Raw genomic sequence first — 25,944 nt, forward strand, 5'->3', positions numbered from 1 at the left:
ACCCTTCCTCCCTTCGAGCCAGCTTCTTCAACAGAGTTACAGTACTTGTCATGGAAAACAGCCTTTCTTCTGGCTATCACCTCAGCACGCAGGGTTTTGGAGCTACAGGCCCTCATGGCTGTGCAACCATTCATCATTTTCCATCAGGACAGAGTTTCCTTACGAACCAACCCTACCTTTATGCCAAAGGTAGTATCCAGTGTAACTTTGAATCAGACTATCCACTTACCTACCTTTTATCCTAATCCACAAAACAAAGGGGAAAGACTACTACATTCCTTGGACATTCACAGACAACTTTGTTACTATTTGGACAGAACAAAGCCATTCAGGAAATCTGAGCAACTCTTTGTGTCCTATGCTGCAGGTGCTCAAGGAAAGGCGATTTCCAAACAGACAATTTCAAAATGGATAGCCCACTGTTTTGTTACTCATTTCATGGAAAAACTGTGCCTGCATGCATCAGATCCCACTCCACCAGAGCCACAGCTACCTCTGCAGCCTTCCTCAGGGGGGTCCCTACCAAGGACATTTTGGAAGCAGCCACCTGGAGTTCAGTGCACACTTTGTCCAAGCACTATCACCTCCCACTATACTCAAAATCTAGAGCGGGCTTTGCCACAGCAGTCCTGCAGGGCATCCTAGCCCCTCCTAGTTCCACTTAGTGCCCACCACCCTTACTTAGCTTTGGGATTCTACCCATCTGTTATGACTGCAGCTGTATGCACGATGAACATAGTACAGTTTTGTACCTACCATAAATGTAGATGTTCGAGTGCTCATACAGCTGCAGTCCAGGTTTCCCTCCCTCCATCCTCTCTTAGGACAGGCCTTATGACAAACACTTTTCATATAACCTTTTTGGGGTATTCTTTTATGGTGTATTTGCTTGCAACTACTGTTTTTGATTTATCAACATTGCATCTTTGCATAACATTATGTTTGCCTTCCTTCTGGGGGCACCTGACATCTGGGCCAAGAAAAACTGAAGAAAATGGCGTCGGCTGCCTCTCTTATACCCCTGCCGCACTGACGTCAGGGAAGAAGCGATGACAACCGACGCTGGACCTAGACTTTGGAATTCGGCCGACCGAGGACCCGCCTGACGGCAGGATAACCCATCTGTTATGACTGCAGCTGTATGAGCACTCTAACATCTACATTTATGGTAGGTACAAAACTGTACTTTCATCCATGTTCATTTTTAAGTGTAACTTAGATCTATGGATGGAAAACAGAAAATTTATCCCAGGATTGCCCCCTTTACTACTTATAGGCACGTGCCACTCCTAAATTCTTTATCCCACACATGGGTCCCCTTAAATTGTCTGTGGTATAATCCCACTTATTCTCATTATAGAGATGTAATTATCGACCATGGGAGGGGGTAAGGCCGATCTATAATATAACCAAATGGGATAGGTTATGTCAAGCACAAAAAGGGGAAATTGGCTTGGCTTAAAATGACCTGCAAGGACAGCTAGCTTGGTATTTGCCTATGAACTTATGAACAATTGGCGGTCCTTGGGAGAAAAGAAATGGATCTCTTATATTAAATGATATTCTATTAATGCAAAACCTAAAGATGAAAGTAATATGGCAGCACTGGGATACTGATGGCAGTTAGAAGGAGGGAGTTGAGTACAGATTTGCTGGCAAGGGGAGGCAGCTGTGAAATATCCTAAGTGCCCTCCAAGTATAAGTTCCTTTACTGGACAGTTGGGGACCTTTTGTCCAAAATTACAAAGAGGTTGCTGCTCTCCATGTGGCAGTGGATGGAGTGTGATCTTTCTTTCTTACTTGTACATAGTTGCAGCACTTCTGAAATAGGGGATGAGGGATACAATGTTAGGATAATGAAGGAAAAATGGATGAAGGAGGTTTTAAGGAGTATTCCCAAGGATCTAATCATAAACATATGGTGTAAGAGAGGGCTGTTGGAAGAAAGGAAAATTTAAGGTAAAGTTAGGGGATGTAAGCCAGGGGAGCTACGAGTGGAGATAAGGCAGAAGTTGTTAGTACTTAAAGAAAGGGTAGGAGAATTAAAGTCAGAAATAATAAAGCACGAAGACTGCACAGCATGTATGCTATGTTAGTAAGTGCGATAATGAAGAGGTTGTGTTAGGAAAATAAAACAAGGCTCATTCCACAAAATCAGTAGCAACTTATAGGGCCTTTTTTCCAGAATCCCTCCATGGATGATATGGTCTTTGCTGCACACATTTTTCAAGCATTATAAGATGTACATCATGTCTAGAACAATAGCTGCATTTGGCGATTCTGTTCTTAGAGGTATGTCGTGATTCCACCTGACATCTCTGGTAGCTTGGGGTTCTGTCCCAACTATTAGATTGGACAGACTGGTGAAATAAGATATGGAAGTTACTGCTTGACATAACACTGGATCCTTTTGACCCATGTCCATTCAGTATGACATCCTGCATCCAAATTGCCACAGTTTTGCTATTTTTCTTGTATATGTGGTTACTAGGCAGCAAACAAAGGCTGAAGGGGAGGCCCACAGGGGATTATGGGAAGTTTGTAGGAGCTGGAGGTACTAAAGCACTAGCTAGTGGCTGGATTGGATCCGAGAAGTAGCTCAATACCCAACTGTTGTATGAGACAGTCTTGGATGAAACGGTTATAGTGCTGTGATAAGTACAGTTGTCTGTTACCTATTGAGATCATACTTACCTACCTTCTGCTTGAGATTTTACCCAAATGTTATGATTTACTGCTGACCCTACTCATAGTGTAGGACAATGCAATTGTATGAGGTACTCGCAATAACAGTGGATTTGCAAGAGAAAGGGCACTGTAGCAGAAAGACACCCCTCCCTACTTCACTATACATACAGCTATATGGGCTGATTGATTTACCACCATGCACACTTACGGTTTTGTGTGCAGTTACAGATGTCATAGTCTTTTGGAATGGTATGATTTTATCATATGCATAGTTATACACACAAAGTTAGTTTTGTTGGTTTGTGTATCAGAAGCACATTCTTCTTGGGTGGTTCTTGTTTGGAAAAACTGATGTAGATATTTGCTACTTATTTGGGATTCTTCTGCAGGCATGTCATTTTCAAGTTTGGTGGAAAGTAAGCACTGGCCTCTACATGGGAGCAGGGCAGTTGTAGAAAAATGTTCAGACCAATGCAGCTTCACTGAAGAGTAAGCCAAAATATCATGATGTACTCCCTGAGTCACTCCCCCCCTCATTAGATATTCATAGTTAGACAGTAGGTAGTCAGACGTCTAACTGTTAACAGCCTAGCCAGAACACACAAAATCAAGAGTTACCTGGTGCCTTAAGGAAGTTTGCAGGATATTCTTTTACTGTACTTGTTCTCTGCTTCATCACCTTGTAAGTGCAGAGAAGCTGACCAAAACATGTCATGCTTCATGTCATGTGGCTCAGAAATGTGATTTTGAGTCCTTCACAATGTAAAAATTCCTCTTGCACTGCTTGCCAAATAGACTCCCCATATTTGAGGTGACAGTTCCATTCCTTTTATTCCATTTTTCCATCCTTGTTTTGCCATTATAAACTACTCCTTGAATTAAATTGCTGTATCATATTTTTGCATCTGTAAATATGAATGTGTTTTTAATGTATTCTTGTATATACAAATATATTTTATTAATTTCTTATGTAATTCTGTTCACCTGGGCTGTGCCTACAAATAGTCCATTGAGGTTAGTAAACTACCCTGGTAACCAAATATAAATAAATAATTAAATAATTAAGACAACAGGTCACACCTCATGCTTGATGTGATTGACGATGCCATTATACAGTACACTTAACAAATGTACTCTTCCAGGTGGAAGAGTTTGTTCATTTAAGTGGAGTGATATACCATACTGCTTTGTTGGTTTAGTCTTTTGGTGGCTCTGAAGGTTCTCAGAACATCTTATGCTCTCATTTTTTCAGTGCTTATGTCAGCTACTTCTGCCCATCGTAACTTTACCCATCATAACTTTAATGAAGGCGAGGTTATGGACCAGCACTGCATGCAGTTCATTGGAGAGGTTTTCTATCTCTGCCCACTTTTTTTGAATTCCTACCTTCTTTGGATTCTCTATTTCATGATTGACAGGTTTACTGTCTGTTCTAACTCAGTGTTTTGCTGGCATTGAAGTTTCTTTCTTGGAAAACACTTTCAGATGACACACCACATCTAATCACAGGATCTCAAAATTGCAGTCTGTCATGTAGGGAGCACTTTCTTGGTATTTTTGAAGCATTAGGTATACCTTAGGCCCAGCTCACATTTCCTTTTGAAAGTGGTTTCAGAATTGCCCTTGGAGCAGTCTGTTTATTAACCTGTTTTATTTCCTGGTTAGCAGACAGGGGAGGAAAGGCTCATCTCGCACTGAATATACAGTAACCTAATGTTTTGTTTAAAAGTGTATACATGTGTATATAGGTCCTATCTATGGGAAGTTTTTGAGTTGTTGTAACCTGATGACATTACACATGTTTACTTTTTTGACCCTTTCAGTTTTTTACGTTATACAAGTCCTATATATGTCCTGGTCCGGGGATAGAGTGGGTAGGCACTGGTATAGGACGGGATGTCAAGAATGCTTCCAATTACATATGTCTTTAAACTCACTTTGACTTTATATTATGTTTTTCCCTTTAAACCTCTATTATACAAAATAACTCATTAAATGTGGGAAATAGACTCATGGAACATAAAAGGGCTCCGGAACTTAAAGAAAAGAAAGTTATTTTTACATTTATTATTGCAGGCTAGGGCATCGTTTATACTTCAAGAAATGCATTTAACTAATGTTCAATAAGCTGACATTAAGAAAAGGAAATGTATTAGAGAAATGGTAGCCTCAGAAGGTAAAACTAATAGTGCTGGGGTAGCTATACTTATTAAAAATCAATATCAAGAGAGAGCTATACTTATTAAAAATCAATATCAAGAGAAGATTTTAGACTCTAAATCAGATAAAGAAGGAAGATGGTGTTATGTTATTCTTCTGCTCGACTTGATAAACCTGTTTTACTTTTAAATGTTTATGCACCTTGCAATAATCAACAACTTTTCATAGCATCACTTTATTGGAGGGGACTGGAACTCGTATCAAAATCCGAAGTTGGATAGATCTTGTCCACAAAGAGCATTTAATAAACAAGCAGTAATAGCAATAAGTGATATAAAGGAAGATTTCCAATTATATGACCCCTTTAAGTATTTAAATAACCCTGGTAATACAAATAATTATACTTTTTATTCAACATGTCATAAAATGTGGTCCAGATTGGATTTTTTTTTATTTCAGCAACAATGATTAATTTTGAACCTTTAGTCTCTATACATGCACGTTATTTATCAGACCACTCAAAAATCTCATTAAGTTTTGCTAAAGAACCTAGAGATACCATGCGGCAAAGAGGTTATAATTGGTCTCTTACCCCAAATCTGTTAAATAAAGAGGAAATAATACATAAAATTACAGATTACCTCAAAGACCTATTGGCTAGATTAGAGAAACAACAACATACACCTGATATCGAATGGGCGACAGTTAAAGCACACGTAAGAGGGATTTGCCAAAAGCTTCATATTATAAAAAAATACAGATTAGAGATATTCAGGAATTGGAAGCTAAAATTAAGATACTTGACCAAGAATTGATTCAAAATTATAATACTCAAACAGAAATGGAATTACTTAAATGCCAAAAAGACCTCTTCTTAATTCAAAATAGTAGATTGACATTTCAGGAACAGAATGTTAGCGAGGTATGCCAACCGTGTTCATACACCATCAAGGGCATTAGCTAGAATTATTAATCAATCGAGAACAGCAGTACAAATTTCGGAAATATAATTTAAGAATACAATTTATTCTAAAACGGAAGATATTAATATTTTCGAGCAGATATTTACGAATATGTATGGTGCCCAAAAAGATTTACCCTCACATAGGACCAATGAAGATTTCTTACAAACAGTTTTCCAAAAATAGATGACAATATGCAGAAGGATTTGGTTAAACCGATATCTGATGAAGTAATATATATAATTAAACATATGAAATCACATAAAGCACCGGGTCCTGATGGTTTGACTGTGGAATTTTATAAAGTTTTTGATGATAGTTTTGGTAAAATACTCTCGCGTGTATTTAACTATATAATTAAGAATAAAATAAATGATCCTCATTTTAATGCCTCAAAAACTATTCTTATACCTAAAGTTAATTCTGACCCCCAAAACCCTGACAATTGTAGACCACTATCATTAATAAATGTAGATATGAAAATTTTGACCTCTATTCTAGCCAGTAGATTAAAAAAAATAATGAATAAAATATCTAAGGAACAAGCCGTTTTTTTGGCAAATAGACAAACTAGTGACAATACACTTACACTTCATACACTGATAGCTTATGCTAAACAGAAAAATCTTAATATTTATGCACTTATTATTGATGCACAGAAGGCTTTTGACAGGGTTGTCATAAGTTTTTTGTTTGATACTCTACTATATTTTAATATATCCCAAAAATTTGTTTGAGTGTTAAAAATCTTATATAGCAATCCTTATACAACTTTATACATTAATAAAATGTTTTCTAAAAGAATACAGATTAAAAATGGAACACGTCAGAGTTGTCCGTTGTCCCCGTTATTATTTAATATATATCTGGAACCCTTATTCTTGTATATTAAACAGAAGGTATACCATAATGCCCCAATAATTTATGGAACAAAAATATCAGTGGCGTCGTTTGTGGATGATCTCAATATATATTGTACAACTCCAATTTCAGACACTAAAAAATTATTAAAAGCAGTGGATGACTTTGCAGAAATATCTAATTATAAAATTAATCTTAAAAAAACAAATATTTTCCCCTTAAGAACTCCCAAAACTTTCTCGCTTTTGCCACTGGTGGGACAGGTAATGTTCAAAGATAATATTAAATACTTGGGTATTGTTTTCTCTACAGATGATAAAGATTTTTATACTATTAACATTAAAACAGTTTGGGATCAAATAATATCTGACTTTGGGAGATGGAATAATTTAAGATTACCAGTATTGGCGAAGGTCCCAATTATTAAAATGAATATATTACCAAGATTATTATATATTTTTAGATCTGCTCAAGTAGCAATTTCGAATAAATTTTTTAAACAAATTCATAAAGAATCGGCTAAATTTATTTGGGAGCCAAGGAAAACAAGGATATCGTATGATAAATTAATGACACCAAAAAATAGAGGGGGATTGGATTTACGAATTTTGAAATTTACTATTTAATAATAAACTCTAATAGACTCCTAAGAATTGCTAATTATGATGTATGTAGCACTAAGTGGGCACCAACATGGGTAATCTTAAATTATAAATGTATATTAAATTTGAGTATTAATCCTAAAGCATTACCCTTTCTAGGGAAAGATAAGCTGAAATTATATGGGATAATGGACCACATTAAAGTATATATAACATCTATAAAAAAATTTATTTCAATCATTAAATCTTGATCAACATATGATGGTTTTTCAACCCTTTCATAGGAACCCTAATTTGAGATTAAATAATCAATTAATAGATCTAAAAAATTTCCCATTAATAGTTAATTTAACTTTAATTGACATTTATATATATATCAAATTTTCAGTTAATCAAATAAGACAAGAATTAAACTTACCTAAAAATTATCTAGTTATAGTGAGACAAATTAGGGAACTCTCTATAAGCTACTTTAAGAATTTTAAACCCAGAGATGAGGATTTAACCAAATGCTCATGTTTGTGGCAAGCTCTTCAACAAGATGTTAAATTTATAACCGTATCAAATAAATTAATAAAAGAGTTTAAATTTCAGGATAAGGTTCTTTTATCGAAATATTGGAAAGAGAAAATCCCACTGATAGAAGAAAGTCAAATAATAAAAGCAATAGATTTGACAAAATCTATCTCTCTTCAAAAGCTGATGTATACTCAGCTTATGATATGGAATAATGCGTATTATACCATGACCGCCGAAAAACGTGCACGCTGATTGGCCAGCGTGCCCGTTGTAAATCGAGTTATACTAATGGAAAAAGGTCCGGTCGCCCGGACTTTTTTCCATTAGTATAACACATTTTTTTAAAACACTGTCTCGCTATGTTAAATGGGTTTGACATAGCGAGACAGTTTTAAAATAAGCAACGGAGATCTCCGTTGCTTATTTTAAAGCTGTCTCGCTATGTTAAACCCATTTAACATACCGAAAGCAACGGAGAAAGCAAGATCTCCGTTGCTTTTTTTTAGTGTTTCTCTATGTTAAATGAGTTTAACATAGCGAGACAGTTTTAAAATAAGCAACAGACATCTCCGTTGCTTATTTTAAAACGGTCTCGCTATGTTAAACTCATTTAACATAGCTACTAAAAAAAGCAACGGAGACCTTGCTTTCTCCGTTGCTTTTGCCCACAGCTCTGATGTACTGCGCAGGCGCGCAGTACATCAGAACTGCGTCGGATGCCAGACATCTGCGGAAGGGCAGTAAACAGGCATTATACTATGCCATTATTTAAGAAAAGTAATAGTTTCTTTTCTTAAATAATGTCATGGTATAATAGCAATAACCCACTTCTGGGTGTGGGTAATGCTAAATTTACCCACGGTTGGCTTTGTTTGGTCCCTCGGGCCGCCCTCGGGACCAAACCACGCCAACCATGGGTAATTAGCATTACCACCCAGCGTTATTGCTATATTATACACGCCTTAGCCTGCATAAATTCAATTCTAAAAACTCCCCAAATTGTCCATTCTGTAAAGACCAACCTGCTGATCTTCTTCATATGTTCTGGAGCTGCAAATGCATTTATAAACTTTGGAACTCTTTAAAATATAACTTCAGAAGATGGGTTATCAAAGTACAACACTTTCATGGAAATTTATGATTTTGCATATCCCTCCAAAAGAACTTTCTAGATCACAAAGTATCATAATTATTAATATCTTCTTATTAATTAGACTATATATAGCTACTAATTGGTTAAACCCATCCCAAACTTCATGGGATAACTTTAAAATTCTAGCTATGAGACATATATTAGCCCACAAATTACTTCTACATCAACACAATAAAAATGTCAATAACCCGAAAATATGGGAACAAGTGTTTAATATCATATTAGCGTAATATTTTAAACCTAAATCTATTATGAGTTATTTATACTCTGTAAGAGAACTTTGTAACAACAAATTGTGTAATACTTGAACTAATCTCAATTATTTTTATATCCTTTTGTATAAACTTGTGTTGCAGGTGAAAGCATTCATGTAAATATTGTATATATGTTATGGTGTTATTGTTAGATACATTAGTTGGTTTTTATTTACAATCTTGTATTTGTTTGGAATTTGTATTGAAAATGATAAAACAATAAAGATTTATTATTGAAAAAAAAGTGTATACATGTGTACTTGATTTAAGATGATGGAATAGCTGTTTATCTCCTTTGTTAATGGGCTGACATTTGCCAAACAGATCATCTGCAAGTAGATCATTTTATTATTTGTATGTCATCGGGTGGTTCTTGTGTTGGAAAGTATTATGGTCAGAGGCCATTCCAGTAGTGTCATGGTTAAATTCATTGCTTTCTTCAAAACTGTCTGTTGCACACATCTGTGTCATGACCACCTGGTTATCAGTACAGACTTTCACTTGTTGCTGTTTTAGATTCAACTCCAGGAGTCAAGCCACCTTTAGTGTTTCAGGATTCAGTCTTTTAAGCATTCCCTCTTGGGTTTTCTCTTGTGTTTTCCTGCCTGGTTGTTCTGTGGCTCAGTGTTCTACCCAGCTTTTGCCCCACCAAGGAGGGTCTTTGGTGTCATGTTAGAAATGCATTCTTACTATATCATTTCATCTGGGAGCATTTAAAAGCAGAATCTCTGTGCTTTTCATATTTTTTTCTGTGTAGGGAATATTTCAGTTTAGGAGTTGGAGATAAACTGGTGACCTTAGGTGTTAATCATGATATTTATACTATAGTTTCTGTAATCTTGGCTTGCACGCCCTGAGTGTGGGTGATTCTGGGAAGATGCCATAATGCATTTAGAGTATAAAGCCAAGCATGGTTTCCCTCCGATCAGTTGACAGATTGATTGCATTTGTTATTTAGCCCTCTCCCTTGGAAGCAGAGTTTGCTGTTCATTAGCTTACCACCACTATAAGCTTGACTTCACAGCACATCCATTTTGCTAGGTAAGCATTCATTGTGAGCTTGTCATTGCCATTCATTAAAGTCATAAAATTGTTTTTATTTTTTTATGTACTTGCTTGATCCATTTCTTTTTGCCTAGGATCTTCAATCTAGCATTTTGAGTTTGGCTACAAAAATCTTGACTGGATGTGATGAGGTTTTAGAAACACTGCAGCAAGTCACAACAGCTCTCATCAACAGTGATATAGCTGACAGAGAACAAAGGTAAGATACTGTTTATCTGTAGTCACTTCATATATATGGATATATTTTACTTGGGCTTGAATTGTGAGAGCTCCTTTGTGCATTGAAGCATAATATATATAGTTGTTTGATATGCTCAGATGAATCACCAAAGACACTTGCACATAAAAGGTATTAGATGTATGTGGTGGATAAGAGAAGTAGGATGCATTAGGCACACTAGAGCAAGTTGATGAAAATTTACAAAGTTAGGGTTTGTTTTGGTTTCCCAAACCACACAGTGCACCATGCTGTGGATCAGTTTAACATTTCCCAGTATGCTGTCATATACAGTTTATGTAACAGTAGAGTGTGTTATATAAGAGAGATTAACTTTCAGGGGGCTGTTCCCCCTATACAGCTCAATATAGATGGGCTCTACTCCAGCATCATTACATTGCTGAATATACTGCATCTAGTATCACTCCACCTAGGTGAAACAGCTTTTTTTCCCCTTTTTCTCTAAAGTGATAGAGCTTTGGTGGTAGTGTGTTAAGAGATTGGTCTACAAGAGAGTAGCGAAGTTGAGCTTAGTAAAGTCCCCCCCCCCTGTCAGTTTTAGTAAATGTAGGGTATGCTTGACTAGGCATAAAATGGCTCTTGGGATGATAGCCTACTTACTACCTACAAACACACTGAACTGCCATTTAAACTGACTGTGGAGATATGTGATGTAAAAGACATAATTTGCAATGTTTTTCCTAGGGCGACTGTGACCTCTCTGCTTTCCATGATGTGGGACTGTTTCCACAGTCAGATCTCTAATTATACTACCTGCAGTATTGCACCAGCTCAAAGAAAAAAAGTAATTATTTCTACATCCTTTTTCTCCAAATTACTCAGATGTAGTATGTGTAGATTTTGGGGTGTAGGGGAGTGTAGCCCCCATGCATTAATGCATTAGCAATCTCTTTAAATTGACCAAACATCTGTTACGTGTGCTGTGGCAGACCACCATCTAGCAGTAAAAGTATCTACAGTAGACTGTATTTGGCAAAAGTTACAGCAGTAAAATGACATAGATCCCAAGAGATCTGACTGACTGTAGAAATGCTTTAAAAACAACCCTGTTCTATTTCTTTCTACACTGGTTATCATCTGGGATGATGAGGCATCATGTTTGGTATGTCAGGATTTAGGTAGTCTAAGCAGTGTAAGAAACTTCTCTGTGTGGAAGATTTTAAGTCCATATATTTCTAGTTAATCACTGGATATTAATCAGATCAGACAATAGTAGTAGAAGTAGCGAATGTAAACTCGTCAAGTCAAAAAGTAATAATAGAAAATATATAATTCTACAGTATTACTAAGTATTCGAAAGTAATCCAAGCAAGGCAGGCAGTCTGTTTCCAGTCGAAAATCCTTTAAGTACACAGACAAGCGATCCAAGTAAAACAAAAATAGAGTAATAATTTCCTCACAAGCTTTCTAAATATATATATATATACTTCTTATCAGGCATGGGAGTGGTTTACTGTGCTGTAAAACAAAGTGTTATTGGTACACATGTTAAATTCACATCCCTTCCCCCATCAGTGTGACATTCGAGCTGGTCCTGCCCTACCTAGTAGCTGTCATAATAATATATAGCCCTAATGTACTTTAATGGTACATCTTATTTAACCAAATTATTAAGTCTGTGATTTTATACAAGGCAATATACTACATGGCTGGAAATATATCAACCTTAGTTCATTTTGCGATCAAAAATTATATATAAATATATACATATACATTTTGCATGTAAAAATCAGTTTCTATTTTCATAACCTATTGTTAACGAATAGGTTATGAAAATAGAAACTGATTTTTACATGCAAAATGTATATATTTATATATAATTTTTGATCGCAAAATGAACTAAGGTTGATATATTTCCAGCCATGTAGTATATTGCCCTGTATAAAATCACAAACTTAAATAATTTGGTTAAATAAGATGTACCATTAAAGTACATTAGGGCTATATATTATTATGACAGCTACTAGGTAGGGCAGGACCAGCTCGAATGTCACACTGATGGGGGAAGGGATGTGAATTTAACATGTGTACCAATAACACTTTGTTTTACAGCACAGTAAACCACTCTCATGCCTGATAAGAAGTATATATATATATTTAGAAAGCTTGTGAGGAAATTATTACTCTATTTTTGTTTTACTTGGATTGCTTGTCTGTGTACTTAATAAAGGATTTTCGACTGGAAACAGACTGCCTGCCTTGCTTGGATTACTTTCGAATACTTAGTAATACTGTAGAATTCTATATTTTCTATTATTACTTTTTGACCTGACGAGTTTACGTTCGCTACTTCTACTACTGTCTGATCTGATTAATATACAGTGATTAACTAGAAATATATGGACTGAAAATCTTCCACACAGAGAAGTTTCTTACACTGTTTTGTTTTTAGACCCACTACACTTTAGTGGGTTGTTTTGAGACTTTGGGGATACCACGGAGATTACTTGATTCAGGTAGTCTAGTGACAAGAAGTCAAAGCAGAACCAGTAATGAATCTAGTCAGCCTGTGTTCTTTGCATTCACCACTCCTAGATTTCTTTTCTGCCTTCCCACTTTCCTCTACTCTGCAAGTGTAGTAGGGTATTGTAGAGGATATTCACCATTTCTTTAATGAAGCTTTTGTTGTTTACTTGTTTAACATGCCTCTCTCAAACATCTGTTTGGCATTCTGTGACCATCCGATCATGTTGCTGTGCATGTGTTTTTATACTCAAATTGTATAAGTCAGGAGTCTGCAGGCTACTACGGTTAATGCTAGTCATTAGCCTATCCATACTTTATCATTCCAGAAGCCATTTCTGCACTGTCTGATTTTTTTTGTAGCTGTACTCTGACAGTTGTAGTTAGTTTTAAAGTCATCTGGTTGATTTTTGTTCAAGTTCTCCAGATATCTTCTTTCCCGGCATCCACACAGTGTACTTACTAGCCAGTAACTGAATATTACCAAAGCTGAAAGTTTTACTGTCTCCTTTTTCAGTTTCTCTTTTCACACTGGGAGAGTTGAATTTAAGCTGTTGATCAATGTACAGCCAATCTTGTAAGTCTAATTTCTGTACCTTTATCAACTGAGGTGTAGTGCTAATGGCTTTGCTGAAGTCCAGAGTATTCCTCTGTTCCTCCTTTAGCTAACTGGTGATGTATAGAAAGGGATTAAGTTGGACTTGTAAAGTTGCTTTTCTTTTAGGCCATGCTTTTGACTTGCAGCCCAAAAATAACCTTCAAGGATGTTCATCAGCCTGATACTCGGAATCTTTTCTCTGGGATAAAAATGAAACGAATAGGCCTGTAATTACCTGCCTCCTTCCAAGAGCCATTTTCAGCAAAGCAGCTACTTCCTGCAACCTCCAATCGTATAACACATTCATTCATTCTCCCAGTCTAGCCTGGTCTTAAGCTCCCATTCAACCCATGTGAGTTGTCTCCTATTGTAGGGTGTACCTTTTGGTAATCCTATCTTTGCTCAGGCTTCTGTGGGTGTGAGAATGTAGCTCTTGGTGGTGTATTGGGGGATATAAACCATCTGTTGTAGGCTTCTGTTTTTCACTGTTACCCTCACCTTTGCCATGTTGGATGATGTGCCTGCCCACGTGCAGTACTTTACCACTGCATGGACACTCTTCTGCACAGTTGTATGTTGAGTTTCCACAAATAAGGGAGGCTTTAGTTGATGCTTAGCATTTGTTCCTAGTCCTGCATGCTATGCAACTTAATAACCAGAAAATTTTGGCACTGCAGTGTAGTAGACTGCCTCCCTTATTCCAAGATTACTGAGACAGATTTGGCCACTAACTTCCACACTTCCCTGATGGCTCCTCTGTGACCTGTACCACAGTCAAGTCTTCATGCCCCTGCACTACAGAGCCACCATAGCAATAGGTCTTTGAGTGAGAATCTCACACTGGGCAAGCACTTTTTTTCCCCTCAGGTCCTATTTAGTCTTACATTTCTTCATGCTATTATTAGATTTATAGTGAGATTTGCTTCTTCTAACAATTTTTTCATTCCATTTTATTCTGCATTCATGCTTCTGCTATGTTATCTGCTTTAACAACCAGGATTACTGAGATTCAGCTGTTTTATACACTATGCAAATGCAAGCACTGAAGTCAGAAAGGGTTGGACATGTATGCTATAGCTGAAAAAGTTGCTGTCATAGCTGTAAAAGGAAACGTGATTTCAGTTTACTGGCATCTGCTGCAGAATCATCATTTGAAGATTTATTATAAGAGTAGTACTTAATGTATCAGATTCGTATACAAGATGGAACAGTATAATGAATCACAACATATATTTTTACTTTTTGGCTGAGACAGTAAGCAAAACAAGATTCTTGTATGTATATTAAATTTAATTATTCTGCATTAACAGCAGGAGTATTGCAGAGGTTCAGTGATGGTATATACAGCAGAATTTAAGTAGCCAAATCTCAGCTGTTGTCTTAACTAAGTTTTTTTTGTCTGTGTTTGGAGTATGGGCTATATATAAAAATTATAAAAGCAGTCCTAAGGAACTGAGGAAATCATTAATTCACACACTGGTAATTTTGGGTGTTCTTGAGTATCCAGGCTGTTGAGTTTTAACTTCCCCCATTTCTGCATAACTACATACAGGTCTATGCTGTGTCACTTTGTAATGTTGTGGTGTAAAGATAACCATTATAACATGTCTTTCTTGAGTGTAGAATGCCCGTTATAATATTGTGGAAGTTAAGTATGTACTGAATCCTGTTTGTATAATAGCATGGAATGGAATAAAGTATTCATTTCATGGTAGGCTTCATGAAGTTCCAGTCTTTTTCATAACAGTGGGAGTGCTTGATGCTAAGTCAGAATGTGTTAAGTTAGAATTTATATAGATTTTTCAAAAATTCTGGAGTTGTACTGTGTGTGTAGTTTTATTGGTTGCTGTGTACATGTAAATTCCCAAATCCTGAACAACTAGGTCAAATCTTAAGGGTGTATTGTCAATGTGGTACTTCCCTGGGGTAGATGACTTCCCAAAAGATACAGTAATGCATTTTTGGCATTTCGTTTCAGTCCATGATTTTAATACCAGTTATTCTTTGGGCATAAACCTTCTTGCAGGATGGCAGAGTCATTTTGGGATTCAGCGATTGCTCCTAGCTTGCAGTCATCTGCAAACTTAGTCAGCCAGAGCCCTTTGGTATTCACTTTTACTTCAGAAAAGTAGATAGCAAACAGGAGATGTCCCAGCACACAATCCTGGGGGACGCCATTGGTGACTGGTCTCTTTGTGGATGTAAGCTGCCCTGTTTTTATTATCTGTGTCCTATCTGTGAGCTAATTGGCAAACCATTGGATGTCATAGTGGTTTATTCCCAGTTTATTTAGCTTTTATACAATGCCTGAGTGGTGAATTGTGCCAAACATTTTGGCCAGGTCGAGGTATACAGTGTCCATCATTTTGCTTTTATCCACTGCTTTGGTGCCCATTTCAGAAAAAAATTCACCAGATTGAATAAGCATGGCCTGCCCTTTACAAATCCAGACTGAGATGGTTCTATTTTTTGGAGGTTTCCTATGTCCTGATTCATTGATAAGTCTTTCCATGGCTCTGCATATGAATCTGGTTAGGCTTAAGGTTTGGGTCTGTGTAAGGTCTTTTCTTCTGCAGGGGAATGACTCTAGCTGTTCTCCATTCACTTGGTGCAAAACCTGCATGGAATCTGAGAATGAACACTGTTGTTGGAGATGTGGGTAAATCATGCTTCATGCTATTTGATACATCCAGGGATATTGTAAATTAAGATATTGATATTACCCCAATCATTGAATATAATGCCCCCTTTGGCATGTATCTGTTCAAGAACATGCAATAACTGGACTGCCCACAGACCTTACTAAAAGAATACAAAGCCTAAATAACATGTCCTACATGGACCGACTTAAAGCCCTGTCACTCTACTCAGTATCCTATAGACTGCTAATAGGTAACCTGTGTCTGGCATACAAAGCATCACCCAACCCATTACTGATGGATTTACTGTACATCACCAAGTTATGTGACATCAGAAATATTCAGACTAGGGATCTAAATATCTTCCACAGCATCAGCAGAATGGTTTGGAGGGACACACATAGAGTATACCGCTGCTATGTAACAGACCCCTGTCCACATAAAACAGAGTTCATCCCTGTCCATTTTCAAGCACAACTTAGATATGTAGATGGGAAACAGAAAGTCTATTTCAGGACTGCCCCTTGTACTACTAATGGACAGACACGGCTCCTAAATTTTTTATCACATGCATGGGTCCCCTCAAATTATCTGTGGTATTTTCCCAGTTATTCTCATTAGGGGTAATATATAATTGTTGACCATGGGATGGGTAAGGCCAATCTGTAACCAAATGGGATAGTTATTTTGAGCACAAAAAGGGAGTCTTAAAATGGCCTGCAAGGGCAGCTAGCATAGTACTGGCGTATAATGTATACAGCACCTTGTGATAGTGTGCTGCTGTTAGATATGTCATAATGCATTAATCCTAGATCTTTGTGAAGCATCAGTGGTGAAGGAAATTAGCAAGGTCAGCAGTGATGACTTTCAGTTATTTTAATTTATAAATGTTCAGATTTTTCGACGGGCATCTGTGAAAGCTGTTTTGGTGTAGTGATAAATCATAATTATCTATTGCAATTAAAAATTTTTAGTTACATGGACATTGTTACTCATTACAGGCTGAGGGGCTTGGAGCAAGTCACAAAAGCTACAATGCTTGGTCATCTTCTTCCAGTGTTATTGACATCGCTGATGCACCCAAACTTACAAACTCTGTTGATGGCAGATGCTTTAATGCCTCAGTTGGTCCAGCTTGTTCTTTATACCAGCCAGGTATGTATAAAATAGTGTATGTTGGTAGCAAGTGTAAAAATTGTAACACGTCTTCAACTAAATGAATTCCAGCTGTCTTTACATATGTGTATGTGTGTCTGTGTATGTATGGTTCAGCTCAGAATATCATAATCGCATTTGACTGAAAAGGTTTTTTGGGGGAAGGGGGTGAAAAATGTTGAAAACACAAAATATTGAAAGTATGTTTGACTGAATGCTTATATTTAGTGTTTAGGAATGTACAAGAAAAGGAACTGAAAATATTGTAGTCGTTGATGTGTATGTGAGAATGTTGGCGGGTTACAGCTGGGTAAGGAGATAGATTTACTATGTTGCATGTTTGATGTGTGCATGTGTTTCTTGTCATTTTGTCTTGTGTAGTGGTGCTGGGCTTTTGTATAAGGGGAGTCTGATGTTTGTGTATGTGAGAGCATTTTTAGGTTAGGGTTAGAGTGAGAGGTAGGTAATGGGATAGTTTGGGGTGTGCACTTGTGGTAATATACTGAGAGTTTTGGGATAGGGGTTGGAGTGTGGATGGGTGGGTGAGTGCCGATTAGGGTTAGAGTTAGGGCAAGGTAAGGGGTTGCTTTTAGTGGTGTGTGTGTTTTTCATATATATGTGAACTATGTTTGAGTGTCTTGAGTTTTAATATTGCTAGGGAGAAGGTTATTCATAAGGTAATGTGTAGGGTTGGGTTTAAGGGCAGAGTTAGAGTTAGCATATAAGTAAGGTGGTACTTTGCTTAACCCCCTTTAAAATTTTACCATTGTGTGGTAACCCTAACCCTGCCACTGTCTCTAATCCCATTCCTGCACATTTACCTTATGAAAAATCCTTTCGTTAATATTATCACTGTTCAAAGTGTGTTTGGTGTTACTATAAGATATTCACAGATGGCAAATGGGAGACCATTTGATGTCCTTCCATTTCACTGTTGCAGTATGCATAACATTAGGGATCCCCTGCCTAGGGCAGCCCGACACCCAGCCAGTATACCAAATCCTTAAGTTGCTTTAAAGTACACTGTACATTACACATATGCTCCTTGTGTAGCATAGGGCATAAAGGTGACATCCGTATGTACCATCCCCAGAACTTCTTTGCCCGCCAGTCTACATTCCATTGCTGGTTTCACCGAGCCATTGCAGATATGTGCCCCATTGGGATTCCGTTTTACTTGTCTTTTCTTTTTGTTGCTTGTGGGGTTTCATGTGATCCAAGAAGGGTAAATGCCAATGTGGGAGATCAGATTCTCCATAAAGACTGCTGCAGACAATGTTTGTTTTGCCTTGGCTCCCCACTCAACCATATGTCCTGTTCTATCTGTCAGGCGTTTGTACCTAAAACCTTGTGTAGTAGACTTTCTTCTTTGGTGGTGTAGCTTGAAAATCAGCATCTTAAACTTCTTGCGAAAGATAAGATGGAGGGAACTTTGCACCCCAAGGGGCAGTTGTTTGGGAAGAAGGTCAAGAAGCCTAGGCCGGAATCTTCCACTGTTCAGCTCCACCGGATGTGTCTCCCTAGGTGAGTGAATATCCATAGTTTCATCCAGCTTTATTGTCAGATTCCTCTATCATGACCGGGTTGGAGGCCGTCAGAGATCCGAGGCTTTGCAGATGTTCATTTTGGAAGTTCAGGGGAAAGTGCAGTTGATGTTTTCCGAGGGGCTTAGGCATGTTCCTCAGATTTTAGTCAGCAAAGAAGTCCCTGCTACCATTATTGAATGACATCCTGAGTCAGAGCCTTCCATGTTTTATAAGGCAGACATCCCATTGAAGAAAAAACAAAAAATAAACATATGTCTCCTGCTTGTAAGGATTCACAGAGTGATTGGCAGGCCTTTACTCAGGGTTTGCTTAGTGCTTTGATGGCACTGAAACCTCTTCAGGGAGTTTTTGTGTTCCAGCTCCCCATTGGTCCTGTACTCACCTTAAAAGATCCAGGGAACGGGATTCCTCTGTGGAGGAATTGGATTCAGATGAGGAATCCCTTGCTTACTCTTCTCAGATTCCTTCTCCTTTGAACTATGGGTCAGAGGAGGAGGAATCTACCAGTCCTGATACTCCCTTTGAAGAGATTTCTTTTGGGGACACAGTCTCCAGAATGATGGAGTTCTTTAAATGGGATTGTGCTCAGGTCTCCGAGATTCATAAGAGGTGCGGGTTACTGCATATGGAATCTCCTAAACCTTCTGCTGTTCCTCCTGTTGTGGCTGCTTTGTTGGATGAGTTTTCCAATGCCTCTAAAGCTCCAGATTCTCATCCCCCTGCTCCCCAGAAACCTGTTAGGTTCTATAGGGAGCCTGAGGACTGTAAATGTTTGTATGAGTATCTTGCAGCTGACCTCTCAGTGGTGTCTGTAGCCTGTGACAAGACATCTCAGTTGCTTCCTTCACCCAACTTACTGCCCTGTGATAAAGATTGCAGAACCATGGAAGGGCTATTTAAGAAGATTTACACCTCAGCTATCTTGGTTTTAGGGCTGTTAATTATCAAATTCATATGTCCCAAGTATGTGTTGGGTCTGCTATCCCAGGTTTGTCAGGTTATACTTGATTTCCCAGACTCTGGGGGTAAAACTTCTGCTCTTTCCCTGTTGTAGACTTCCTACCAGGTGGTTCGTCATTCCATCAAGTGTAGTTATGATGCAACAGTTCTTCTAAGGCTGCTGCTTTTAGGTCAGTAATGAGCTTCTTGGCTTTAACTTCAACCTTTGCCTGAAGATATCAAGTCTAAGTTGATAGATTCTCCTCTTGATAATGAACACTTGTTTGGTGAAGATGCTCCTGATTTGTTTAAATTCCTTCAAGGTAAGGGAAAAACTTTACAGGAACTTAAATGTGTTTGTTTGTCCTGTTCCTAAATTTCAGAGAAGCTACCCGAATAAGCCAGCCTTTGTTCGCAGGCAGTCTCACCTCTCTTCAAAGGGCAAAAAGGGTGGCATGTGGGCTCCTGCTGCTAAGGCTACTCAGACTTCAGTGCCTCGGACGTCTTCCTTTCCAGATAAACCAGGTGCTGTCTGACTATCCTATTTTTCCCAGCCACTTTCCTCTTTCTTTTTACCTCTGTTTCTCTTCCTGTTTAGCTACAGATTCCTCAGGATTCCTAGGTTCTGTCTGTTATTCTCCAGGGGTATTTCATGGTATGGAAATCCCATTCCCCTTTTTATGGATATTCTTTGACCTCCTTGGAAATAACTCTCCTTTTTCCCAGAGGTAATTCAGGACTGTTTGGAGACCAGTTCTAGACCTGTCTCATCTAAACACTTTTCTGAAGGTGCCCTCTTTTTGAATGTTGTCCTTTCAGATTTTGTTCCCTCTTTTGCTTCCTCAGGCTTATATGGTGTCTGGATTTCAAAGATGCTTATCTCCTTATTTTGATCCATCCCCTTTTCATGAAATGTTTGCATTTCTCTGTTGCTTCCTTGTATATTTAGTTCTTTGCTTTGCTCTTTGGCCTTTCTACTGCCCCAAGGGTATTCATCAAATGCCTCGCTTCAGTGATTGCTTTTTGCAGGATTCAGGGGATCCAGGTATTTCCTTACTTGGATGACCTGTTTCAGGCATCTTCTTCAGAGATCCTGTTGCAAAATCTCCCATTTTGCCATTTCTCTTCTTCAGAGCCTGGGGTTTACAATAGACTTCAAAAAGTCTTCTGTGACTGTTTTTCAGGACCATTTTTTGGGATTTCAGGATTCATATGGTGTCTTTGCTGACATCCCTGCCTCCTTCTAAGGCCTTGACTCTCATTTCCTTCTTTCAGACTCTTCTTCCTGTGGCTTCCATTACAGCTAGGGAGTTTCTAAGAGCTCTTGGTTTCATGGCATCCATCATCCTTATGCTTTCTTTGGCCAAACTTCACATGGGGGTTTCAGTAGTTTCTGAAGTCAGTTTGGCTTCAGCATGCTCATCACCTAGAATTTGTAGTTACTCTTCTGTCTTATCTCAAGAGGGAACTCCATTGGTGGAACCAGCACTTGTCCCTAAATCCAGGGCTCCCTTCTTCATCCCCCTCTTCCCTCTCAGGAGCTGTTCACAAATGCTTCACATGTGGGATGGAGAGCAGCTTTTGGCTCTGTAAAGGTGCAGGGGATGTGGTTTCCTGTTCAACAGAAGGAGCACGTCAGTGTCAAAGAGATGAGAGCTCTTCTGCTGGCTGTTCAGGCTTTTCATCCTCTTTTCTCCTGGGACCTCTGAAGGTGTTTACAGAGAACACTACACTAATATGGTATGTAAACTAACAGGGGGGAACAAGATCTTATCTTCTTTGCCAGTTGGCACTTCTTGTATGAGATCTTTCTGTCCAGTATCACGTGACTCTTCAGACAGTTTACATTCCCTCAAGGTAAAACATTGTGGCAGACACTCTGAGCAGGTCCTTAACTCGGTCCCACTAATGGATTCTTCACAGGAATGTGTTTCTGAGCATTGTCCACCAGTGGGGTACTCGAAAATAGACCTATTGGCCTCCAGTCTGAGCAGTTAACTTCCTCTATTTTGTGCCCGAGTCCCAGGTCTTCTGGTGTGGAAGATAGATGCCCTCTCTTTTTATTGGAAGGGAATGTTTCTTTATGCTTTCCATCCCTTTCCCCTCATTTCAAAATTCATGTTCAGAATTCAACAGGATGCCCCCAAAATCTTCTTGATGACTCCCTTTTGCTGAGACATCATTGGTTCTCTCTTCTGCATTTAGCCAAGGGCAATCATCACAAGATACCTCACGGGGTGGACCTACTCACAAAAGACAAGGGATCTCTCATCCATTTGCATCTGTCCACTCTTCAACTGACTCTGTCGGTGATAGGATTTTGATTCCGCTTGGGCACCTTTTTTTTTGAGGATGTGCTTAAGGTCCTGCAGGAGTCCAAGAAACCCTATACTAGGAAATCCTACTTATCCAAATGGAAGAGGTTTTCTGTTTGGTGTCTTTCACGTAACCTGGATCCACATTCTGTGGACGTTCCTTTGCTTCTGTCTTAACTGTGTGAATCGCTCACTTCTGGGTTGGCTTACTCTTCTGTTAATGTCCACTTATCAGCTGTCTCTGCTTGTCTGCCTTTATTTCCTCCTTTAGTTTCTAGATTTGAAGATTAAAAACAGTTCCTTAAAGGCGTCCTTCATGTTAGGCTTCCCAGGAAGCCTGTACAATCCTCCCTGTGGTTTTAATTTTGTTTTAGAGACATTGACTGTGGCTCCTTTTGACTCTGCTGCTTCAGCTTCCTTGCAACATTGCTCTTGAATGATTGTTCTTTTGTTAGCCCTTACTTCTCCCAGATGGGTGTCTGAGCTTCAAGCCCTTATAGCATGTCCTACTTTGTGTTTCATAAGGATAGGGTGTCCTTGCCTAGTAATCCTTATATGCCCAAGGTGATTGAGCTGTCCCTTAATCAGTCTGTTCATGTGCCCACTTTTTCCCTCTTCACAATCTGCCAGTGAGAAGGTGCTGCACACACTGGATGTGCATAGACCACTCAGATATTAGACTAAGACTATTAAGAAAGCTGATCAGCTCTTTGTTTCCTTTCATGCCAGGTCCTTGGGATTAGCTGTATCCTAGCAGACTGTTTCTTGGATCTCAAAAGCGGTTTCTTTTTATTGTTTTCAAGGTAAGAGCCTTCCTTATTCTGTTGAGGCTCATTCTGCTAAGGCTGTGGCTTCTTCTGGTGTGTTTTTTTTCAAGGGTTTGGACAGTAGTTGTTTTCTTGAGGCAGGTACCCGGACTTCTGTGCATACATTTACCAAGAATTACAAGTTGGGTGTAATCTCCAGAGCTAGAGCTGTTTTGCTAGGGCCATCCTTCATGGCTTCCTAGAGGGCTCTACTGGACCTCCCTCCTCCCAAGTTTCTTCCTGAGTTTTGGCACTCTCTCTGAAGTTATAAATACTGCAACAGTGAAGTGGAAGAATCTAGTACAGTTGTGTAAAATCTTACCGTAACGGTAGAGGTCCTTGTATTCACTGTTGCAGTATTTACTCCCTCCTTCTTCCCCTTGGTCCATTTGTCTTCTGGATGTGCTGGTTACCTCTTGTTTTTTCTTGGACTGGTGTTCCTACTGGGGCTTTCAGTTCTGAAGATGGTATGTCCAGGCGTTACCTTTATGCCCTATGCTACGCGAGGCACATACGTGTGATGTACAACATACCTTAAAGCAATCTAAGGCTTTGGTATACTGGCTGGATGTCGGGCTGTCCTAGGCAGGGGATCCCTAATGTTATGAATCCTGCAACAGTGAAGAGAAGGAGATCTGTCATTATGGTAAGAGTTTACACAATTGTACTTTCTATTTTGATTAGTGTGAATCTAGCAACTCAATATTTTCAGTAAATGGGTTTGTTGAAGTGCTTTGATTGCACTTGATTATCATTCTCCACAATGACAACTTTATCTGAATTCCTCTCTCGCTCTCTCTATGTGTGTGTGTGTGTGTGTATATATATATATATATATGTATATATATATATATATATGTATATATATATATATATATATATATATATATATATATATATATAATTTATTTATTTATTTTATTTTACATTTGTTGACCGGGCTAGTCTACCTGGATACATGTCCATTTTCACTAGAGGCCCATACAGATAAGCTCCACCTTAAACTAATAAAACAGGACAGAAAAAAGTCCAAAAATATCGTGTGCGTGTGTGTGTATGTGTGTGTGTGTATATATATATATATATATATATATACACACACACACACTCACAAACACGCACACATTTGTATGTAAGGCAGTATTTCATGCTGCATGTGAAGTATTAGGGTAATTATGCATGGATACAAAGGTATACCTTGCACTTAAATTGTGCTTTCAGCTGTGAGAATTTAGAAGCTGGTCTGTGTTGCAATTATGCTGGGCTGTTTTGCACTTGTAAGTACTGTTTTTCTGTATTGATTTATTTCATTTAATAACTAAAGGTTACTTTTGTGTTTTAATTTTTTTCTTTGTCTGCCAGTACCTTCTGCCCATTTGATCCTCAATTCTTTCCACTAGGATAGGTTGGTGTCCAGGTAGTCATATGAGTTTACTGCTGTGTCCTGCATCCCTGTTATCCTGTGGGGACCCAGTGTAAGGTATCCCACAATTGCTATCCTCATAGCCCCATACATGTGTCTCTACATAGAGTTTTGGCTACTTCTAATCTAGTCCGTCTTTGCTGCCTCTGTGTATGCAGGCTTTTCATGCTGTGCTTGCCGTGAGACCAATCCTTCACCAGGTTTCAGTACTGCACCAGACCATGCTGCATTCTTTGCTGTAGGATAGGTGAGCCTGCTGATTACCACATTTATCCCACTATCCCAGTCGTTTCAAAGACAAGCATATGGAGCGTTTCTCCCCAAGCCTCCTCTGAAAATTGACTTCATTCCAAGTCAGACTTTCCCGGTAAAACAAATGTTACACAGAATGAATAAATAAATAAATAAATACATACATGTTGTCATATAGATCATAGGGCTTAATTTCTCTGCATTGCATATCCAGCTTAAATGTTTTTGGTTCTTATGTTACACATACTGTTAACAAAATCATTTTTGGTTGAAAGCTATGCTATTGAGTCTGCATTCTGAATTATTTTTTTGCCGCATTCACCCACACACACTCTACCACCATCCTCTTATTCTGGGAGCTGCACAGCTTGCTGCTGTTTTAAATGGTTTCAGAGTTACTGCAGCATAGTTAAGAAATCTTCCTTACAGCTGCACATTTGAAAGAATGAAAATCTATATTTTTAATGAACTTGTCATTGAAGAAATAACATCCTTCCTGTTGACATGTATTGTTCTACCCATAACAGAAATAATATATCCATACATTACATAAGCCAAACATTATGCATCTTTGCATACTGTCTCTATAAGGCCTGCATTTTAGGCATATGGAAGATAACTGTCTGGGAAGTTAATTGTTTGTGAAATGCAAAAATTTTAAAAATGAAAAAGATGGATGTTTATAATACTGGATTTGTTGAGCTGATGTCATGTAATTATGGTTTTGTGAAATATTGGGGAAGCAATTGGCTGTAACTAAGGAAATGATTATTTTGAGCTGGGAGAAAATATTTGATTTGCCTGGATATAATAAGGCCTTATTAAATTTAATGTTGATGGCTGCAGAAAATTACCATAAAATCAAATTCTAAATCAACTGTTTGAAGTATTGAATGTTGTAAAAGAGATAAAGGAATTGGAAGTGGCACCTTTAGAAAATGGAAGGAACATTTTACATAGAAATTGAATTGGTGGTAGAAATACATCCAGATGTATGTTCAGGAGGAGGAGTGAGTTTTAAGGGAAAGAAGGAATTGAGCAATTTATATATCTTGGTCTGAATGACAGTTCTAACAAAAGGAAACCTATAATATATGCAGATGAAAAAATGTTAATATGTTTTGTTTTCTTTTGTATTAATGTATGTGTGCCTATGTCTTACTTGACAGTTTAATAATGGTGTTTTCCAAAAATGGGGACAGAAGAGTTTTTGTAGAGAATGATTATTTACTGTACATCTGTCATAAGATCATGTTTATTCCAGCAGTCTAGGAATGTTGAGAGGCAGTGTGCGATTCATGCTGC

The 25,944-nt window shown here is 38.2% G+C and overlaps 1 protein-coding gene across 2 annotated transcripts in view; it reads left to right on the plus strand.

Annotated features, from left to right (window-relative positions):
- HECTD4 (HECT domain E3 ubiquitin protein ligase 4) overlaps window positions 1–25,944 on the plus strand; it is a 5,422,508-nt gene that overhangs the window by 1,934,904 nt on the left and 3,461,660 nt on the right. For both annotated transcript variants that reach the window (XM_044068422.1, XM_044068423.1), the window contains exons 18-19: window positions 10,339–10,463; window positions 17,204–17,357. In XM_044068422.1, the coding sequence (XP_043924357.1) occupies window positions 10,339–10,463; window positions 17,204–17,357 (279 nt within the window). The remainder of the gene's footprint in view (window positions 1–10,338; window positions 10,464–17,203; window positions 17,358–25,944) is intronic.

The sequence above is a fragment of the Protopterus annectens genome, chromosome 4.part0 (assembly GCF_019279795.1).
Source record: "Protopterus annectens isolate FY-2018-M chromosome 4.part0, PAN1.0, whole genome shotgun sequence".
Taxonomy (NCBI): domain Eukaryota; kingdom Metazoa; phylum Chordata; order Ceratodontiformes; family Protopteridae; genus Protopterus; species Protopterus annectens.